Genomic DNA, 19,040 nt, shown 5'->3' on the forward strand with positions numbered 1-19,040 from the left:
GAGAGTGCCACAGATTGTTCTTATTGAGATTTAGTAGCTTTTCTTGAATAAACGTTTTTTTATTTGCAGACATGATATGTGACCTTAAGACAGTTTCTGGATACTTTAAAGGTTTATTTTTAAATTATTTTCACCATTTATTGTTTTTCTGCTGGGTATAGTTGCATGGAGCTCCTTATGCCGCCATTCCAGATGTGATAATTTCCACTCAATATTTCTTAAGTACAGAGGTTATCAGTAAACTAACACTACTATATAAATGAAGCATTAACTTTACCTGTATTTTCAAAATTTTACTGAATACTAAGAATTAGGCACTGGGCTACTATTAGCTACATAAGTAAAAAAAACTTTTAGAAGATTTTTATATTTTCCAACTTTTAATTAATAACTAACTTTATATTAAATAATGGGATTTTAAATCTTTACTATTTTTTAAAATAAAAAAATGGTATATTTGAAATCATTGATATTCTCTTAAAATTATTTCTAGGGTTATTGCAAATTTCAATTTTATTTTACTTTATTTATTTTTTATTTTGTTTTTTTGCTGGGAAAGATTTGCCCCGAGCTAACATCTGTGGCCAATCTTCCTCTCTTTTTTTTCCCCTGCCCAAAGCCCCAGTGCATAGTTGGATATTGTAGTTGTAAGTCCCTCTAGGTGTTCTATGTGAGCCATCGCCATAGCATGGCAACTGACAGACGAGTGGTGTGGTTCCACAAGTGGGAACCGAACCTGGGCTGCCAAAGTGGAGTGTGCCAAACTTTAAATCAGGGCTGGCTCTCAAATTTCAATTTTATAAGTAAATTTTATAAAGTCTTTGGATTTCACTCTTGGAATATATGATTAATTAAACCTTCTTAGAGATTCTTATTTAACTCTTTTTTCTTCAACACACACATACTACCACCACTATCACCAAACAGAAACCTGTTAATCTAAACAGCCAGGGCTGATTTACATTTACTCAAGCAGACTGTCAGGTGGAATCTAAATATTTCTCCATGACATTTATATTGACATTCACTCAAAATCAAATTATTAAAGTTTATATGTGACCTTTAAAAAAAGAAGATCATCTAGGAAATTCTATATAAATTACATATTTTCTATTTATGATAAAACATTTTTATTTTAGTAGATATGAAAATGACCTAGGTAAGGACCCAAACGTCCACAATATCAGCATACGAAATGATCAGAGAATAATCATGACACTTCAAACTGATTTCAAAGCATTTAATTATTCAATACCTTAATAAAAAATTATCCTGTAAAATGCTTTCTCTGAACATCTTGGGATGGCTTAGATATGAATTTGACATCCACCTTAACGATCTGTGCCCCTCTCTCTCCTGGCTGTAGCAGATCTGATCAAAAGGAACAGTCCAAACCCTCATTCAGGGAACTCACTCTCCCATCTAATCCCACATAAGAACAAGAGTTAACCTTATCCCAAACTCAGAACATTTAATTTGATAAAAAATAAACACGGTTTAGATTTCAGACGGATTCAGTTAACAGTAGAGGTATCTCCTAAAGTATCCTGGGTTCGTTACATATTTTAATTTTTCAACTTACCTGATATAAATAATCTTCAAATACAAAATAATAATCATCATTGCTTGCTGTCAACTTCACATCCTATAATTAAAAGTAGAGAGTACTGAAAAGAACTCAAATTTGTCGATAGTACTAAAGAATAAATGCAATTTCTAGAAACAATACTGCAATGATTCTATTACTTTATATATGATTATAAACTTCTCAATTAGATTTTATCACTGCTATATATTTACTGGAATAAATTATATGACACTATTATTCGACCTAAATTTGCTAACACTTTTTTAGGTTTTATTAGTAATTCCTTACCAATTATTTTAATTTTATCTTCTTTTAATCTAATATTTAGGTGTTTTAAAGTTGGAAAAGTGATGCAATCTTAACATCCAGAAGTGACCATAACAATCTGGCCCCAAATTACTGTTCCAGTCTCATCCTCCACCGTTCAAGTTCACAGTCTTGCCATTCCCTCATAATATCAAAAATCTTCCGTGCCTTTGTGATTATTCACTTGCAAATCATTGCTTATTACCCAAGAAACAAACAAAGACATTGTTTATCTTCAAGAAGTCTACCATCTTACCAGCAGGAAAACATACATAGCAGAAATATGGGAACAATTAACAAGAATTACTGCAGAAATCCATGATGATATTGCTTAGTCTACAAAATTCAATTGGGCTGTTGAGCAAAGTGGCAATTAGGGGAGGATGAAATGAGTCATGCATGACTCTGGAGGCAGTGAGTGTGCTAAGTCTGGGAAAAAACCCAAAGACACAGACTAAGAGAAAAGAAAGAGGCCAGTCTTCTAAGTCAGAAGGCAACGTGGGCAGAGGCAGAGATCATGCATTCTCAACAGGGATGATATTGCCTCTAAGGGTGGGAGACCTGGTTCATGGGAACCAAAAAATTTTAGGTATTACAATGGTTTTTGGAACTCCAAAGCTCACCCCTATCAAACAAAATCTTATCCTTTGGTATTTAATTTTTCACATTGGAGAAAAATTGATTAATTATTCTCTTTAAGGGGATAATAATGAAGAAAAGGTTGTAAAACCCTGGTGTAAACTGTCGGATCATAGTAAATGGTAGAAAACTGTAGAAGGTATGGATACAAGGCATGTTTGTGAAAAAACAAAAACAAAAACAAACAACTGGTCCAGAGAAAACCATTTAGTAATTTAGCTTAGGGAGGGTTTGATGATGTTCTGTATTTAGTATTCCTTGTTCTTTTCATTCCTTTAACCATTAAAATAATTTTTAATTTATTTTCAGTTAAAGGGAGTCAAGGGAGCCATAATGAAACTTCAAACAATGTTCTTAAATGCTCATTCCCTCAAGGGAATAATGACTTTAATAATGTTTGAAGTTACTCCAACAAGATCAGTAGAACTCAACTAACCCAAGTCAGGAACAACCAGAGAGCCTTGTCTTCCTAAAAACACTCATGTTCTGGACAGTCAGGACTGATTTTACCAAAACTCATATTCAATACTTCAGACACTAACTGTTTACCTCATTCTCACAGCAGATTTTCTTTACTAACTCAAACTGAAATTCATGTTGGCAGCAAAGAGAACTCTCATGCGGGCACTCCCTGATTTTCTGAATTTCTTCTCTTGTGAGTTTTCTCTCATTTGAATAGAAAAGAGGTTGAAGGTTTTAAAGCCCAAAAGATCTCTTATGCTGTTGCTAAAATCATCCACCGAGGAAGACCATTTGACCCAAAAGTTAATAGTAGCACCTGTGATCTAAATCTATGCAAAAGCTTTGTGAGAGTCAAAGACTTTTTATCAAAAGACTGTCCTCTTAATCCTCCTCATCTTTGCTGCCTATAGAGTATAGCAGTTAAAAGTACAGTTGTGAAGTCAGATTACCTAGGTTCAAATGTTGGCCTCAGTAAATATGTGAATTTAAACAAATTTCTTTAATCTTTCTTTATCTCAGTTCCCTTATCTGTAAAATAATAGTAATTCCTGTTTTGCTATAACACGTGTCAACATGTGGCTGGTAAGTAAAGGAATGTCAGTATAACATGGAAATTGTGTTGGTTCATATACAACTTTTCTTTAAAAAGAGGGAGCCAGAACAGCATGAGTAGAATCATAACCTTCAGCAGGAAAGGAAAAAGCCCTCAGGTTAGCTGCTGCACAGGCATAAACCCTTCTAACTGTATTTCAAGAAAATTAAAAATGAATGACTGCACTGGGGGCTCCCCCTCCAGAGAGGCACACCCCAAGTCTTGCACATGTTAGTTGCTGCAGTTTGTCTTGTGCCCACCTTACCAGCAGCCCCAGTGGCCCAGCATACCACTTCCATCTGTATTATTTTAGCATTTCTACTTTATTATTTTTGTAATCTTTTTTTTGGTGAGGAAGATTGACCCTGAGCTAACATCCATTGCCAATCCTCCTCTTTTAGCTTGAGGAAGATTGTCTCTGAGCTAACATCTGTGCCAATCTTCCTCTATTTTTGTATGTGGGACACCACCACAGCATGGCTTGATGAGTGGTGTGTAGGTCCACGCCCAGGATCTGAACTCGCAGACCCCAGGCTCCGGAAGTGGAGCACACAAACTCAACTACCATGCCTCCAGGCTGGCCCCTATTTTTGTAAATTTTTAATGTATCCTGTGGGAGGAGCCTGCCTGAGCTGTCCAATTCATCTCCCAAGCTACCAATTATTGTTTTTGTTAGTATTCTGGTTACAAAGTTGCAAAAGCTACCCCAATCCAAACCTATTTTTCCCATAAGCTCTATTATTTTTAATGCATGATTTTGCAGAATCCAAGGGTTCTTTTTCCAGGAAAAAAATACATTTATCATTTATGGCCTAAATGTTGATATCTGCTATTCTTAAGGTAGCTGTCAGGATCAAATGACAATCTAAGTAAAGAGTTGGGGACACTGTACGGCACATAGTAAATGCTAGTGGTGGTTGTTATTATTAACCTTGGTCACGTTTAATCCAGACAAATCTTCAGGTCCTCAACGTGTAATCTTCTCTCCTTCATTTCTGAGACCTGGAATAATATGCCCTTCTCCTCTATCTTACAAGTTCTAAATTTAAAAGCCAAGTCTTTTAAATAGCCTAATTATTAATTCAGAATCAGTCATATCCTATATCATGCTTACAGGATCTACATCTCAACTCTCAACTTGATATCAGATGCCTGAAGACAAAAACTCAATGCATCCCTATAGTAAAACTTGAGATGTGCTTACCCATATGTATAGAAACTAAAAGAAATTAAAAATATAAAATGGCATCAATACAAGAGAATAAATAAGTAGGACCTAAAGAATCATGAGATAAATAAGATAAAATATTACAGTCTGATTTTCCTTTCAGTTGCTTCTGTATTTCGTTTGTGTGGAAGACTTGAATTTATAAGGACAAGAAATGCTTATCATCCTCTTAATCAAAAAATGGGAGGACCCAGAAAAGATCATGAGGACAGCTTCAAAGGGAGAGAGGACAATATTGAATGGAAACTGCAAATTTTGAAGGTTAACCTAAAATTATTTTTCAAGGTTAATATGTACTAGCATCATACATAGTGCAGGCCCTGCATGCTGCAGATTCTCAATAACTGTTTACTGATATTAATGAAATGAAAAAACTATGTACACTTTTACTTACTTTATAAATTAGACTGTCCACCAAAAGGTCATGTTGTATCACATTGGTCTTAAGCTGTTCATAATACAAGATATCCTAGATTTAAAAGTAAAATAAACAAAAAAAATTAAAGGTCAATCACATTTATAAAGTCAGCCTCAAACTTTAATAATCGTTAATTAAGAGAATAGGGACTTTATTTTATTCACTACTACCTTCTCCATGTCTGGCCATTAGTAGGTGCTCAATAACTATACCTAATCCCACCACTTAGGATCAGATCTGGCACCTGGTGGGTATTCAATCAATGTTTGCTAAATTGATTATAATTTAACTTTAATAGCAAACACAGTATTTATTGAGTAATTATTAGGTGCCAGGAACTGTTTTACCCACTACACATGAGTTAGCTCATTTAATCCCATACCAACAAAATAAAATAGCTCAGTGATTATTATTCTCATTTATACTTGAGATACTGAGGCCCAGAGCAAAAAGTAACTTGCTGTCCAAAGCCAGAAAGGTAGTAAGATTTGATCTCAGGAAACCTGGGCCCAGAACCTATACAAAAACCCAGAAGGACTACTCTATACTGCCTTTCTAATACATAAATTGTTATAAAATAAAAAGTTTAAACATATTAAATCACCCTTGGTAATAAAAGCAATCATATAGCATATGAAAGAAGTCAGGTTTTTTAATATTAGAATACGGTCCCATAATACTAGAAAATCTGATTAACTCTACAGCAATAAGATTAGGCTAATATTTTAATTTAATAGAGAATAAGAAATTGAAGAAAGAAGAGAAGATGAAAAGGAAGAAAAAGGGAGAAAAGGAAAAAGAGGGAAGGAGGAAGGGAAGGAAAGAGCGAGGAGGGACTTGAGACTGTCACAAAGTTAAGCATCAGGTTGATAGTTGGTCACGGCATTCATAATAAAGGTAAAAAAAATGAAAGTAAGGATCAAGTGAGTAGGTTGGTAGCGACTGTCTTAAAGAGAGACGGAAACATCATCTTATTGCTCTAGCTGACCTCTGTGTTCCTCCGAATCCCTCCATTCACCTCTCAGACACTTCAGCCCTGGTTTCTGCCCATATCCAAACACTGCTTGGCTCCATTAGCACCCATCAATCTGTATGATTTTTTCTGAAGACATTCCCTCAAACAAGCAAGAGTTGTGGAATGGAGTTGTCTGGGACAAAGAAGAATATCTGTTGCATGCAGCTGCCATGGCAGGATGGTGTCCCACCATATGTTTCCTGAAATGTGATTTCTTAATCTTGAAAAATGCTTAATACACAGTTCTCTTTGCCTAAAGATACTCAAGGGATTTACTGCCTATTTTTAGTCATTTTAATTTTAATAAAAAGCCTTATTTTGTTCTCATTCATGATGCTTTCATTTCTTAACTAAAGCAAAATTACTTTACTATTTTATTTACTTTCTATTGTATCTATTGAATCCATCTTTCTGGCTAGAATAAAAGAACATTCTTAAAGGCAGGAACAGCACCTAATTCAATGCCAACCCTTGACAACTGGCAAAGGGCCTAGTATTGTATTTTAATGTTTTCTAGTGAAGAGAGTAGAAAAGCTAAAGACTTTACAGTTATGTCTCTTTTTAAAAATAAAGATTAAAATTATAAACTGATATATTACCATTAAAATAAGTGAAATAATCTAAAGCTAGTCAAAGGAAAAGTTACTAATCTTTTCTTCTTCCATCCTACCTTCCTGAAGAAACTAATATTATTTGTACTGCATTTGTAACATTATTTGTAATTTTTCTTCTTCTATACCTTTCTACATGCCTATACAAATGTACAATCATATAAAACCCCTAATCATCATAGGGGTTTTTGTTGTTGTTTTTTTTAACATAAAATGGAATCATACCAAACTCATTATTCAGCTTTTCTAACCTAGTGATTTATCACAGTCACCTCTCTATTTTAACAAATATACGTCTATCTCCTTCTTTTTAGTAGCTACATACACTTTAATATTTTTAAAGCTGTGCTGTAGATGTATAATTTATTTAATCATTTCCCCTATAGGTAGACACTTAGGTTGTTTCAGTCGTTTGTCACCACAAATAATACTGCAATAAATATCCCTATGCACATATGCTTTATATCTATGGAATAAATTGGCAAAGGCAGGATTGCAGGCTGAAGGCTATATATAGCTATAGTTGGACTACAGATTGCCTGACTACTTTCCAAAAAAGTATCAATTCAAATTCCCACCAACACATGTTTACCCATATCTTCACCTCTTTTAACTTTCTTATGGATGAAAAATGGTATCTTATTGTTGTGTTAATTTGCACTTTCCCAAATAACAATGAAGTTGAACATCTTTTCGTATATTTACGGGCCATTGGAATTTCCACTTTAATGATCTGCCTTTCACAACATTTACCTATTTTCTATTAGATTATATTTATTTTATTAATTTGTCAGACTATTTATAATGAGGATTAACTCTTTTTCATTTGTGTTGCAAATACTTTTTCTTCAAAATAATATGTGGTGTTTGATTTTTGTTTATGGTACACATGGACAAATTCTTAAAAATTCCATATGGCTTTGGGTTTCCTTGCTTGCCTTAAGCAAGGTGCTCCTACCACATGTTTATATAAATATTTTCCTATTTTTCTAATTGCTATTTTTGAATTTAAACATTTATAATCTACCTGGAATTTATTTTTATATATAGTAAACAAAACGTCTGTTTTCTTTCAGAAGAATGGTTAATTATCAGCATCATTTATTAAATAAATCATGCATTTTCATTTGAAATAAAACTTCAACTCTTTATCAGAAATGAACAGATGTAGCAGGCAGAAAATCAATAGGGGTAAAGTTGAACTCAACAACACCATCAATCAACTGGATATAATGGATATCTATACACTACTTCATCCAGTGACAGCAGAATGCATATGCTTCTCAAGTTCACATGGAACATTCACCAAGACAGACCACATTCTGGGTCATAAAACACAAACCTCAACAAATTTAAAAGAATAAAAATCATAGAATGTCTGCTCTTAGAGCACAATGCAATTAAAATAGAAATCAATAACAAAAAGATAACTGGAAAATCTCCAAATACATGGAGATAAACACACACTTCTAAATAATGCATGGGTCAGAGAATAAATCTCAAGAGAAATTTCAAAATAGTTTACATGGAAATGAAAATGTAACATCAAAATCTGTGGGATGCAGTCAAAGCAGTACTTAGAGGGACATTTATAGCATTGAAGACATATATTAGAACACAAGAAAGATCTAAAATCAATAATCTAAGTTTCCACCTTAGGAAACTAGAAAAAGAAGAGCAAATTAAATCCAAAGTAAGTAGAAGAAAAGAAATGATAAGAATTAGAACATAAATAAATAAAACTGAAAACAGGAAATCAACAGAGAAAAATTATCAAAACCAAAAGCTGGTTCTTTGAAAAGATCAATAAAACTGATAAGCCTCTAGCCAGGCTAACTGAGAAAAAAAAGAGAGAGGACACAAATTACTAATATCAGAAATGAAAGAGGGGACATTACTCCAGATTCTGTAAACATTAAAAAGGGCAATAAAGGAATACTATGAACAACTCTATGCCCACAAATTTGATAACCTAGATGAAATGGACCGATTACTTGAATAACTCAATTTGCCAAAATTCATGTAAGGAGAAACAGGCAATCTGAATAGGCCTATATCTATTAAAGTAATTGATTCAGTAATTAATAACTTTCAAAAACAGGCAAAACCAGGTTTAGAAGGTTCACTGGTGAATTCTACCAAACATTTAAAAAAGAAATTCTACAATCCTCTACAATCTCTTTCAGAGGACAGAAGCAGATGGAATATTCCATAACTCATTCTATGGGGCCAGCATTACCCTAATACCAAAGTCAGTTAAAGACATTAGAAGAAAAGAAAACTCTTTTGAAATATCTCTCATAAACATAAACACAAAAATCCTCAACAAAATATTAGCAAAATCGAATCCAATAATGCATAAGAAGAATTATACACCATGACCAAGTGGGATTTATCCCAGGTCTGCCAGCTTGGATCAACATTTGAAAATCAACATAATCTATCACATCAACAGGCTAAAAAAGAAAAACCACATGATCATACCAATAGATACAGAGAAAACACATTTGATAAAATCCAAAATCCATTCACAATAAAAACTCTCAGTAAACTAGGAATAGGGGTAACTTCCTCAACTTGATAAAAAATATCTACAAAAACTTACAGCCAACATCACACTTAACGCCGAGAAACTCAAAGCTTTCCCCCTAAAATCAGGTACAGGGCAAGCACGTCCCCTCTCACCACTCCTTTTCAACATCATACTGGAACTTCTAGGTAATGCAATAAGACAAGAAAAGGAAATAAAAGGTAGACAGATTGAAAAGAAAGAAATAAAACTGTCTTTGTTGTCAAATGACATGATTGTCTATGTAGAAAATCCAAAAGATCTGACTGAAAACTCTTGTAACTAATAAGCAATTATAGCAAAGTTGTAAGATATAAGGTTAATATACAAAAGTCAATCACTTTCCTATATACTAGCAATGAACAAGTGGACTTTGAAATTAAAAACACGATATCATTAACATTAGCACCCAAAGAAATAATTTCAACTTAGGTATAAACCTAAAAAAACATGTACAAGATGTATATGAGGAAAATCACAAAATTTTGATGAACGAAATCAAAGAAGAACTAAATAAATGGAGAGATATTCCATCTTAATAGATAGGAAGACGATACTGTCAAGATGTGCATTCTTCTGAACTTGATCCATAGATTCAGTGCAATCCCAATCAAAATCCCAGCAAGTTAATTTGTAGGTATCAACAAACTGATTCTAAAGTTTATATGAAAAGACAAAAGACCCAAATAGCCAACACAATATTGAAGAACAAAGTCAGAGAACTGACACTACTCCACTTCAAGACTTACTACAAAACTACACTAATCAAGACAGTGTGATATTGGCAAAAGAACAGACAAATAAATCAATGGAACAGAACAGAGAGTCCAGAAATAGACCCACATAAATAAAGTCAACTGATTTCTGACAAAGGAGCAAAGGCCATATAAGGGAACAGACAGTCTTTTCAACAAATGATGCTGAAACAACTGGACATCCACATGCAAAAAAATTAATCTAGACACAGATCTTACACCCTTCACAAAAATTAACTCAAAATGGATCACAGGCTTAAACATAAAACGCAAAACTATAAAGCTCCTAGAAGATAACATAGGAGAAAACCTAGATGATCTTAGATCTGGTGATGCCTTTTTAGATATAATACCAAAAACATGACCCATGAAAGAAATAATGGATAAGCTGGCTTCATTAAAATTTAAAACTTGTGCTCTGCAAAAGACAATGTGAAGAGAATGAGAAGACAAGCCACAGACTAGGAGAAAATACTTGCAAAAGACATGTGATAAAGAACCGTTATCCAAACTATAGGACAGATGGTGTCAAGATGGCAGCATAGGTGGACTCTGAACTCGCTTCCTCCCACAGACACAACAAATTTACAACTACTCGAACAATTAACCCTGAGAGAGAACTGAAAACTGGATAGAAAGAATACCTACGACAAGGGACAGTGCTGACTCAGGTGAAAAATGCACAAATTCCTTTCTGGAGAGAAAAAAGCCACCTTCGAGCTGTGGTGTCTCACAGCTGGGCAGGAACAATCTCAAAGTGCGAACTCTTCCCTGGAGGAGTGGAGGATCTGGGCAGAGAAGCATTACCACAATAAGCAGCTTTTGGATTCAGCACAACTGAGACAACTGTCATAATATCTGTCTCTGCCAGCTATTAACTACAACGGGGTTTACCCCCCAGAAAAGCTATCAGGCATAAGGGGAAAAAAAGCCTGCTCTGAAAGGGCCCATGTACAAGTTCACCCATTTCTGAAATCAACCTAAAATCACCAGAAAGAAAGGTGCACCATCCTTTGGTGAAAAGAGACTCACTTGATAAGCTCTGGGTGCATCTGGGTGAGAAGTGAAAGCTCTCCTGGGACTGAGACATTGGCAGCAGCCATTATTGTGACCTAGTACAGGCATGCTGACCCAGATGCTGGCAGACACCATTGGAGTTCTGCATTTGGTCTGTTAGCCAGGGGTCTGCCCCACCCACTAGAGCACCAATTTAATCCAGCTTAGCCAGGGCAGGCAGCCCGCTCTAGGGACTGACCCTACCCAACAGCAAGCCCTTGGGCAACTTGTGGGCCTGCACAGGCAGGGAGCCTGGAACTTTGGCAGCCAAGCTAGTAGGTCCACCTCTGCAGAGCAAGGCATGTCCAAGTGGCAGGCCTGCGTTGGTGGAGTGTGTGGAGCCTCTTCAGTATGGTGACTGGGTCTGCTTCAGTGGGTGGGGGCACACGCCCAGGGCAGGACTATGTTGACAGGGTGTGTGGCCCAGTGGGCAGTGGGGCTTGTCAGCTGCAGATCTGTGCTTCTCAAACAGCCACATAGAGCATTGGCCCCACCTTACAAAGCCTGAAACAATTGGGTGCTCCCATGCCTGGGGCCGGCCCTACTCAGCTGCAATCCTGAGAGAGCTGGCAACAGCGTGGCAGGCCTGAGGCCTACAGCAATTCTAAGCCCCTGAGCCTAGCAACTAGCCACGCTGGGGAACTACTCACTTAATAGAAAAACGGCAACAATAATGTGTTATTAGACCTTGCAGCTAACTGTGCTGGGGCTTCCCACGCCTGATAAAGTGTCTGAAGGTCCATAGCAGCCAAACACAGCTGAACATTACAACCAGCCAGACCGGGGGACAGCCTAGCCTTTCTGGGCACCTGCAGCATAAACAACCCTGCCACAACAGAAGGGAATGCAGCCCATTTGGAACTGGTGATTAGAGGGAAACATACTACTGGGCCTCATAAGGCATCTCTTAGATAAGGCCACCTCTCCAAGATCAGGAGACACAGCTGACCTACCTAATACATAGATATAAGCAGGGAGAAAGAGGCAAAATGAAGAGACAAAGGAATATTTTCCAAGTAGGGGAACAGGACAAAACCCCAGAAAAAGAACCAAACAAAACAGAGATGAACAATCTACCTGACAAGGAGTACAACCTAATAGTCACAAGGATGCTCACTGAGCTTAGGAGAAGAATGGATGAACTCAGTGAGAACTTCCACAAAGAACTGGAAAATATAAGAAAGAACCAATCAGAAATGAAGAATTGAAGAATACAATACTGGAAATGAAAAATTCACTAGAGGGAATCAATAGCAGAGTAGATGATACACAAGAACGGATTAGCAAGCTGGACGAAAGACTAGTGTAAATCCCCCAAGCTGAACAGATAAAAGAGAAAAGAATTTAAAAGAATAAGGAGAGTCTAAGGGACCTCTGGGCCAACATCAAGCACACTAACATCTGAATTATAGGTGTCCCAGAAGGAGAAGAGAGAGAGAAAGGGGCAGAGAATCTATCTGAAGAAATAACAGCTGAAAACTTTCCTGACCTATGGAAGGAAACAGACATCCAGGTACAGGAAGCACAAAGAGCACCAAGCAAGATAAACCCAAAGAGGTCCACACCAAGACACATTATAATTAAAATGTCAAGAATTAAAGATAAAGAAAGAATCCTAAAAGATGCAAGAGAAAGGCAACAAGTTACATACAAAAGAAACCCCATAAGGCAATCAGCTGATTTCTCAGCAGAAACCTTACAGGCTAGCAGGGAATGGCATGATATATTTAAGGTGCTGAAAGGAAAAAACCCAGAGCCAAGAATACTCTACCCAGCAAGGTTATCATTCAGAATGTAAGGAGAAAAAAAGTTTCTCAGACAAGCAAAAACTAAAGGAGTTTATCGCCAAGAAACTAACCACACAAGAAATGTTAACAGGACTTATTTAAGTGGAAAAGAGAAGACCAAAAATAGGAATAAGAAAATTGTATTTAAAAAAAGAGCAATAAAATCACTGGTAAAGGCAAATATCCAGTACAGGTAGCAGATCAACCACCTATGAAACCACTATGAAGGCCAAAAGACAAAAATACTAGTTTATTTCCATGATAAGAGGGTAATGGATACACACAGACAAAAAATGAGGTTAGAAATGATATCAAAAACATAAAATGTGCAAGGAGGGGAGTAAAAAAGTAGAGCTGTTAGCAAGAGGTCAAACTAAAGAGACTATCAACTTAATATAGATTGCTACATGTGTAGGTTATTATACATGGACTTCATGATAATCATGAACCAGCAACCTATAACAAATACACAAAAAATTAAGAGAAAGGAACTCAAACATAATACTAAAGAAAGCCATCAAACCACCAGGAAAGAGAGCAAGAGAAGAAGAAACGAACAAAGAAGAACTACTAAAATGCCCAGAAAAACAGTAACCAAATGTCAACAATAAGTATATACTTATCAATAGCTACTTTAAATGTCAATGGAATAAATGATCCACTTGAAAGGCACAGGGTGGCTGACTGGATTAAAAAAACGAGACCCATATATATGCTGCATACAAGAGACACACATCAGACCTAAAGACATTCACAAACTGAAAGTGAAGGAATGGAAAAAGTTACTCTATGTAAATGGCAATGAAAAGAAAGCTGGGGTAGCAATACTTATATCAGACAAAATAGACTTTAAAACAAAAATTGTAACAAGACACAAAGAATGATACATAATGATAAAGGAAACAACCTAACAAGAGGCTATAACACTGGTAAATATCTATGCACCCAACATAGGAATAGGAGCACCTACTTATATAAGGAAAATATTAACAGACATAAAAGAAGAAATAGACACAATACAATAATAGTAGGAGACTTTAACATCTACTTACACCAATGGACAGATCATACAATCAGAAAAGTAATAAGGAAACATTGGCCTTAAATGACACATTAGACCATATGGACTTACTAGATATATACAGAACACTCCATCCAAAAACTGCAGAATATGTACCCTTTTCAAATGCATGTGGAACAAGCTCCAGGACAGATCACATATTAGGCCACAAAACAAGTCTCAATAAACTTAAGAAGAATGAAATAGTACCAAGCATCTTTTCTGACCACAACAGAATGAAACTAGAAATCAACTACAAGAAGAAAATCAGAAAAGCCACAAATAAGTGGATGTTACACAAAATGCTACTGAACAACTATTGGGTGAATGAAGAAATCAAAGGAGAAATCAAAAAATAACTGGAGACAAATGAAAATGAAAATATCACATGCCGAAATTTATGAGGTACAGCAAAAGTGGTTCTAAGAGGAAGGTTTATAGCAATACAGACCTACGTCAACAAACAAGGAAAATCTCAAATAAACGATCTAACAGTGCACCTACTGGAACCAGAAAAAGAAGAACACACAACACCCAAAATCAGTAGAAGGAAGGAAATAATAAAAATCAGAGAAGAAATAAATGAAATAGGGACTTAAAAAACAGAAAAAAAATCAATGACACTAAGAGCTGGTTCTTCAAAAAGACAAACAAAATTGACAAAGCTTTAACTAGACTCACCAAGAAAAAAAAGAGAAAAGGCTCAAATAAATAAAATCAGAAATGAAAGAGGAGAAAGTACAACAGAAACCTCAGAAATACAAAAGATCATAAGAGAATACTACAAAAAGCTATATGCCAACTAACTGGATAATCTGGAAGAAATAGATAAATTCGTAGAATCCTACAACCTTCTGAAACTGAATCAAGAAGAAATGGAGAATCTGAATAGACCAATGGCCAGTAAGGAGATGGAAACAGTAAACAAAAACCTTCTAAAAAACAAAAGTCCAGGACCACATGGCTACCCTGGTCAATTCTACCAAACATTCAAAGAAGACTTAATATCTATCCTTCTCAAACTCTTCCAAAAATTGAAGAGGATGGGAAGCTTCCTAATGCATTCTATGAAGTCAATATTACCCTGATACCAAAACCAGACAAGGACAAAACAAAAAAAGAAAATTACAGTCCAATATCACTGATGAATATCGATGCAAAAATGCTTAAGAAAATACTAGCAAATCAAATACAATAATACATTAAAAAGATCATAGACCATCATCAAGTGGGATTTATTCCAGGAATGCAGGGATGGTTCAACATACGCAAATTAATCAATCTGATACACCACATTAACAAAATGAAGAATAAAAATCACATGATCATCTCAATAGACACAGAGAAAGCATTTGACAAGATGCAGCATCCACTTATTATAAAAACTCTGAATACAGAAGGACAGTACCTCAATATAATAAAGCTCATGTATGACAAACCCACAGCTAACGTCATGCTCAATGGAGAAAACTGAAAGCTATTCCCCTAAGAACAGGAACTTGACAAGTATGCCCACTTTCACCACTCTTATTTAACATAGTATTGGAAGTCCTAACCAGAGCAATCAGGCAAAAAAAGAAGTAAAAGGGATCCAAATTGGAAAGGAAGAAGTGAAACTGTCACTATCTGCAGATGACATGATTTTATACCTAGAAAATCCCAAATAATCCACCAAAAAACTTTTAGAAATAATGAATGAATATGGTAAAGTTGCAGGATACAAAATCAACATACATAAGTCAGTTGCATTTCTATACCTTAACAACAAAGTAAAAGAAAGACAAATTGAGAATGCAATCCCATTTACAATTGCAACAAAAAGAATAAAATACCTAGGAATAAATTTAACCTAAGAGGTGAAAGATCTGTACACTGAAAACTATAAAAGATTGTTGAAAGAACTAGAAGAAGACACAAAGAAATGGAAAAATATTCTGTGCTCTGTATTGGAAGAATTAACACAGTTAAAATGTCCATACTTCCTAAAGCAATCTACGGATTCAATGCAATCCCTATAAAAAAATCCAATGATATTTTTCACAGAAATAGAACAAAGAATCCTCAAATTTATATGGAACAACAAAAGACTCTGAATAATTAAAGAAATTCTGAGAAAAAAGAACAAAGCTGGAGGTATCACACTCCCTGACTTCAAAATATACTATGAAGCTATAGTAATCAAAACAGCATGGTACTGGCACAAAAACAGACAAACAGATCAATGGAACAGAATCAAGAGCCCAGAAATAAACCCGCACATATATGGACAACTAATTTTCAACAAGGGAGCCAAGAACATACAATGGAGAAAAGAAAGTCTCTTCACTAAATGGTTTTAGGAACACTCGACAGCCATGCAAAAGAATGAAAGTAGACCATTATCCTACACCATACACAAAAATTAACTCAAAATAGATTAAGGACTTGAATGTAAGATCTGAAACCATGAAACTTCTAGAAGAAAACATAGGCAGTACACTCTTCAATATCGGTCTTAACAGCAAATTTTCAAGTACCATGTCTCACTGGCAAGGGAGGCAATAGAAAAAATAAACAAATGGGACTACATCAAATAAAGAGCTTTTGCACAGCAAAGGAAACCAGCAACAAAATGAAAAGACAACCTAACAACTGGGAGAAGACATCTGCAAATCATATATCTGATAAGGGGTTAATATCTAAAATGTATTAAAGAACTCATACATATCAACAAAAAAAGCCCCTAACAACCCAATTAAAAAATGGGCAAAACATCTGAACAGGCAAATCTTCAAAGAAGATTTACAGATGGCCAATGGGCACATGAAAAGATGTTCAACATCACTATCAAGGAAATGCTAATCAAAAGTACAATGAGATATCACCCCATGCCTGTCAGAATGGCTATAATTAACAAGACAGGAAATAACAAGTGTTAGAGAGGATGTGGAGAAAAGGGAACTCTCATACGATGCTGGTGGTAGTGCAAACTAGTGCAGCCTCTATGCAAAAAAGTATGGAGATTCCTCAAAAAATTAAGAATAGAACTGCCATACAATCCAGTTATTCCACTGCTGGGTATTTATCCAAAGAACATGAAAACACAAATGCATAAAGATGTATGCTCCCCTAGGTTCATTGTAGCATTATTCACAATAGCTTAGACTTAGAAGCAACCTAGATGCCCATCAAGGGAGGAGTGGATAAAGATGTGGTACATATACATAACAGAATACTACTCAGTCATAAAAAAGGATGAAATCTTGCCATCAATAACATGGATGTACCTTGAGGGTATTATGCTAAGCAAAATAAGTCAGAGGGAGAAAGTCAAAATATGATATGATCTCACTCATAAACAGAAGATAAAAACAACAATAAACAAATGCATAGAGGCAGAGATTGGACTGATGGTTATCAGAGGGGAAGTGGGGAGGTGAAAAGAGTGAGTAGGCACATGTGTGTGGTGATGGATTGTAATTGGTCTTTGGATGGTAAACATGATGTATCTACCCAGAAACCAAAATATAACAATGCATACCCATAATTTATTTAATGTTATAAATCAATGTTAATGTAATAAAAAAAATTTTAGATGTGGAAAAAAATTTCAAAGATCTCTTAAAATTCAACAATAAGAAGACAAACAACTCAATTAAGAAATAGGCCAGGGGCCAGCTCCGTGGCTGAGTGGTTAAGTTTGCACCCCCCGCTTCGGGGGCCCAGGGTTTTACCAGTTTGAATCCTGGGCGTGGACATGGTACTGCTCATCAAGCCATGCTGAGGTGGCATCCCACATGCCACACCTAGAAGGACCCACAACTAAAAATACACAACTATGTACTGGAGGGCTTTGGGAGAAAAAGGAAAAATGAAATCTTTAAAAAGAAAAAAAAAAGAAATAGGTCAAAGACTTTAACAGGCTCCTCACCAAAGAAGATATACAGATGGCAAATAAGCAGGTGAAAAGATACTCCACATCATACATCATCAGGGAAATGCAAATTAAAACACCAATGAGATACCACTACACACCTATTAGAATGACCAAAATCTGGAACACTGACTTCGCCAAATGCTGGCCAGAATGTGGAACAACAGGTACTCTCACACATTGCTGGAGGAAGTATAAAATGGTACAACCACTTTGGAAGACAGTTTGGTGCTTTCTTACAAAACTAAACATTCTCTTAGCATACGATCCATTAACTGCACTCCTTGGTATTTACCCAAAGGAGCTGAAAACTAATGTCCACACAAAAACCTACATGCAGATGTTTACAGCAGCTTTATCCATAACTGCCAAAACTGGAAAGCAACCAAGATGTCCTTCAGTAGGTGAATGGATAAACTGTGGTACATCCAGACAATGGAATATTATTCAGTGCTAAAAAGAAATGAGCTGACAAGCCATGAAAAGACATGGAGGAACCTTAAATGAATACTACTAAGTGAGAGAAGCCAATCTGAAATGCTACATACTCTATGATTCCAACTATATGACATTCCGGAAAAGGCAAAACTACGGAGAGAGTAAAAAGATCAGTCATTGCCAGGGTGGTGGGGGGATGGGAAAGAGATGAATAGGTAGAGCACAGAGGATTTTTAGGGCAGTGAAAATAATCTGTATGACACTGTAACAATAGATACCTGTCATTATACATTTGTCCAAACCCACAGAATGTACAACACCAAGATGATACCTAAGCTGCACATTAGACTTTGGGTAATTATGATGTGTCAATGTGGGGATAAATATTAGACTAAGAAACAAAAGTATTTCTATTTCGAATAACTGGTCTTTGAAAAATAAATATCAATAGCTCAAATTTGGCCCATCCTTTTTTCCACTTACCTCAGGTTGACTGGAAATATTCAAAATGAGAGCCCACAATTCAGCTCTCAGTGCTGTGGGACTTCCTTGTCTGATATACTGTTGAGCAGCAGCACTATCTTGTTCTGCTAGAACTGTCAA

At 35.8% G+C, this 19,040-nt stretch overlaps 1 protein-coding gene across 8 annotated transcripts in view; it reads right to left on the reverse strand.

Moving 5' to 3' along the window:
- Nucleotides 1–19,040, reverse strand: part of TBC1D19 (TBC1 domain family member 19) — a 140,261-nt gene that overhangs the window by 51,712 nt on the left and 69,509 nt on the right. For all 8 annotated transcript variants that reach the window (XM_070613025.1, XM_070613022.1, XM_070613028.1 and 5 more), the window contains 3 exons: nucleotides 18,921–19,033; nucleotides 5,210–5,284; nucleotides 1,583–1,645 (listed from right to left, as the gene is read on the reverse strand). In XM_070613025.1, coding sequence (XP_070469126.1) covers nucleotides 1,583–1,645; nucleotides 5,210–5,284; nucleotides 18,921–19,033 — 251 coding nt within the window. The remainder of the gene's footprint in view (nucleotides 1–1,582; nucleotides 1,646–5,209; nucleotides 5,285–18,920; nucleotides 19,034–19,040) is intronic.

Source organism: Equus przewalskii, chromosome 3 (genome assembly GCF_037783145.1).
Source record: "Equus przewalskii isolate Varuska chromosome 3, EquPr2, whole genome shotgun sequence".
Classification (NCBI taxonomy): Eukaryota; Metazoa; Chordata; class Mammalia; order Perissodactyla; family Equidae; genus Equus; species Equus przewalskii.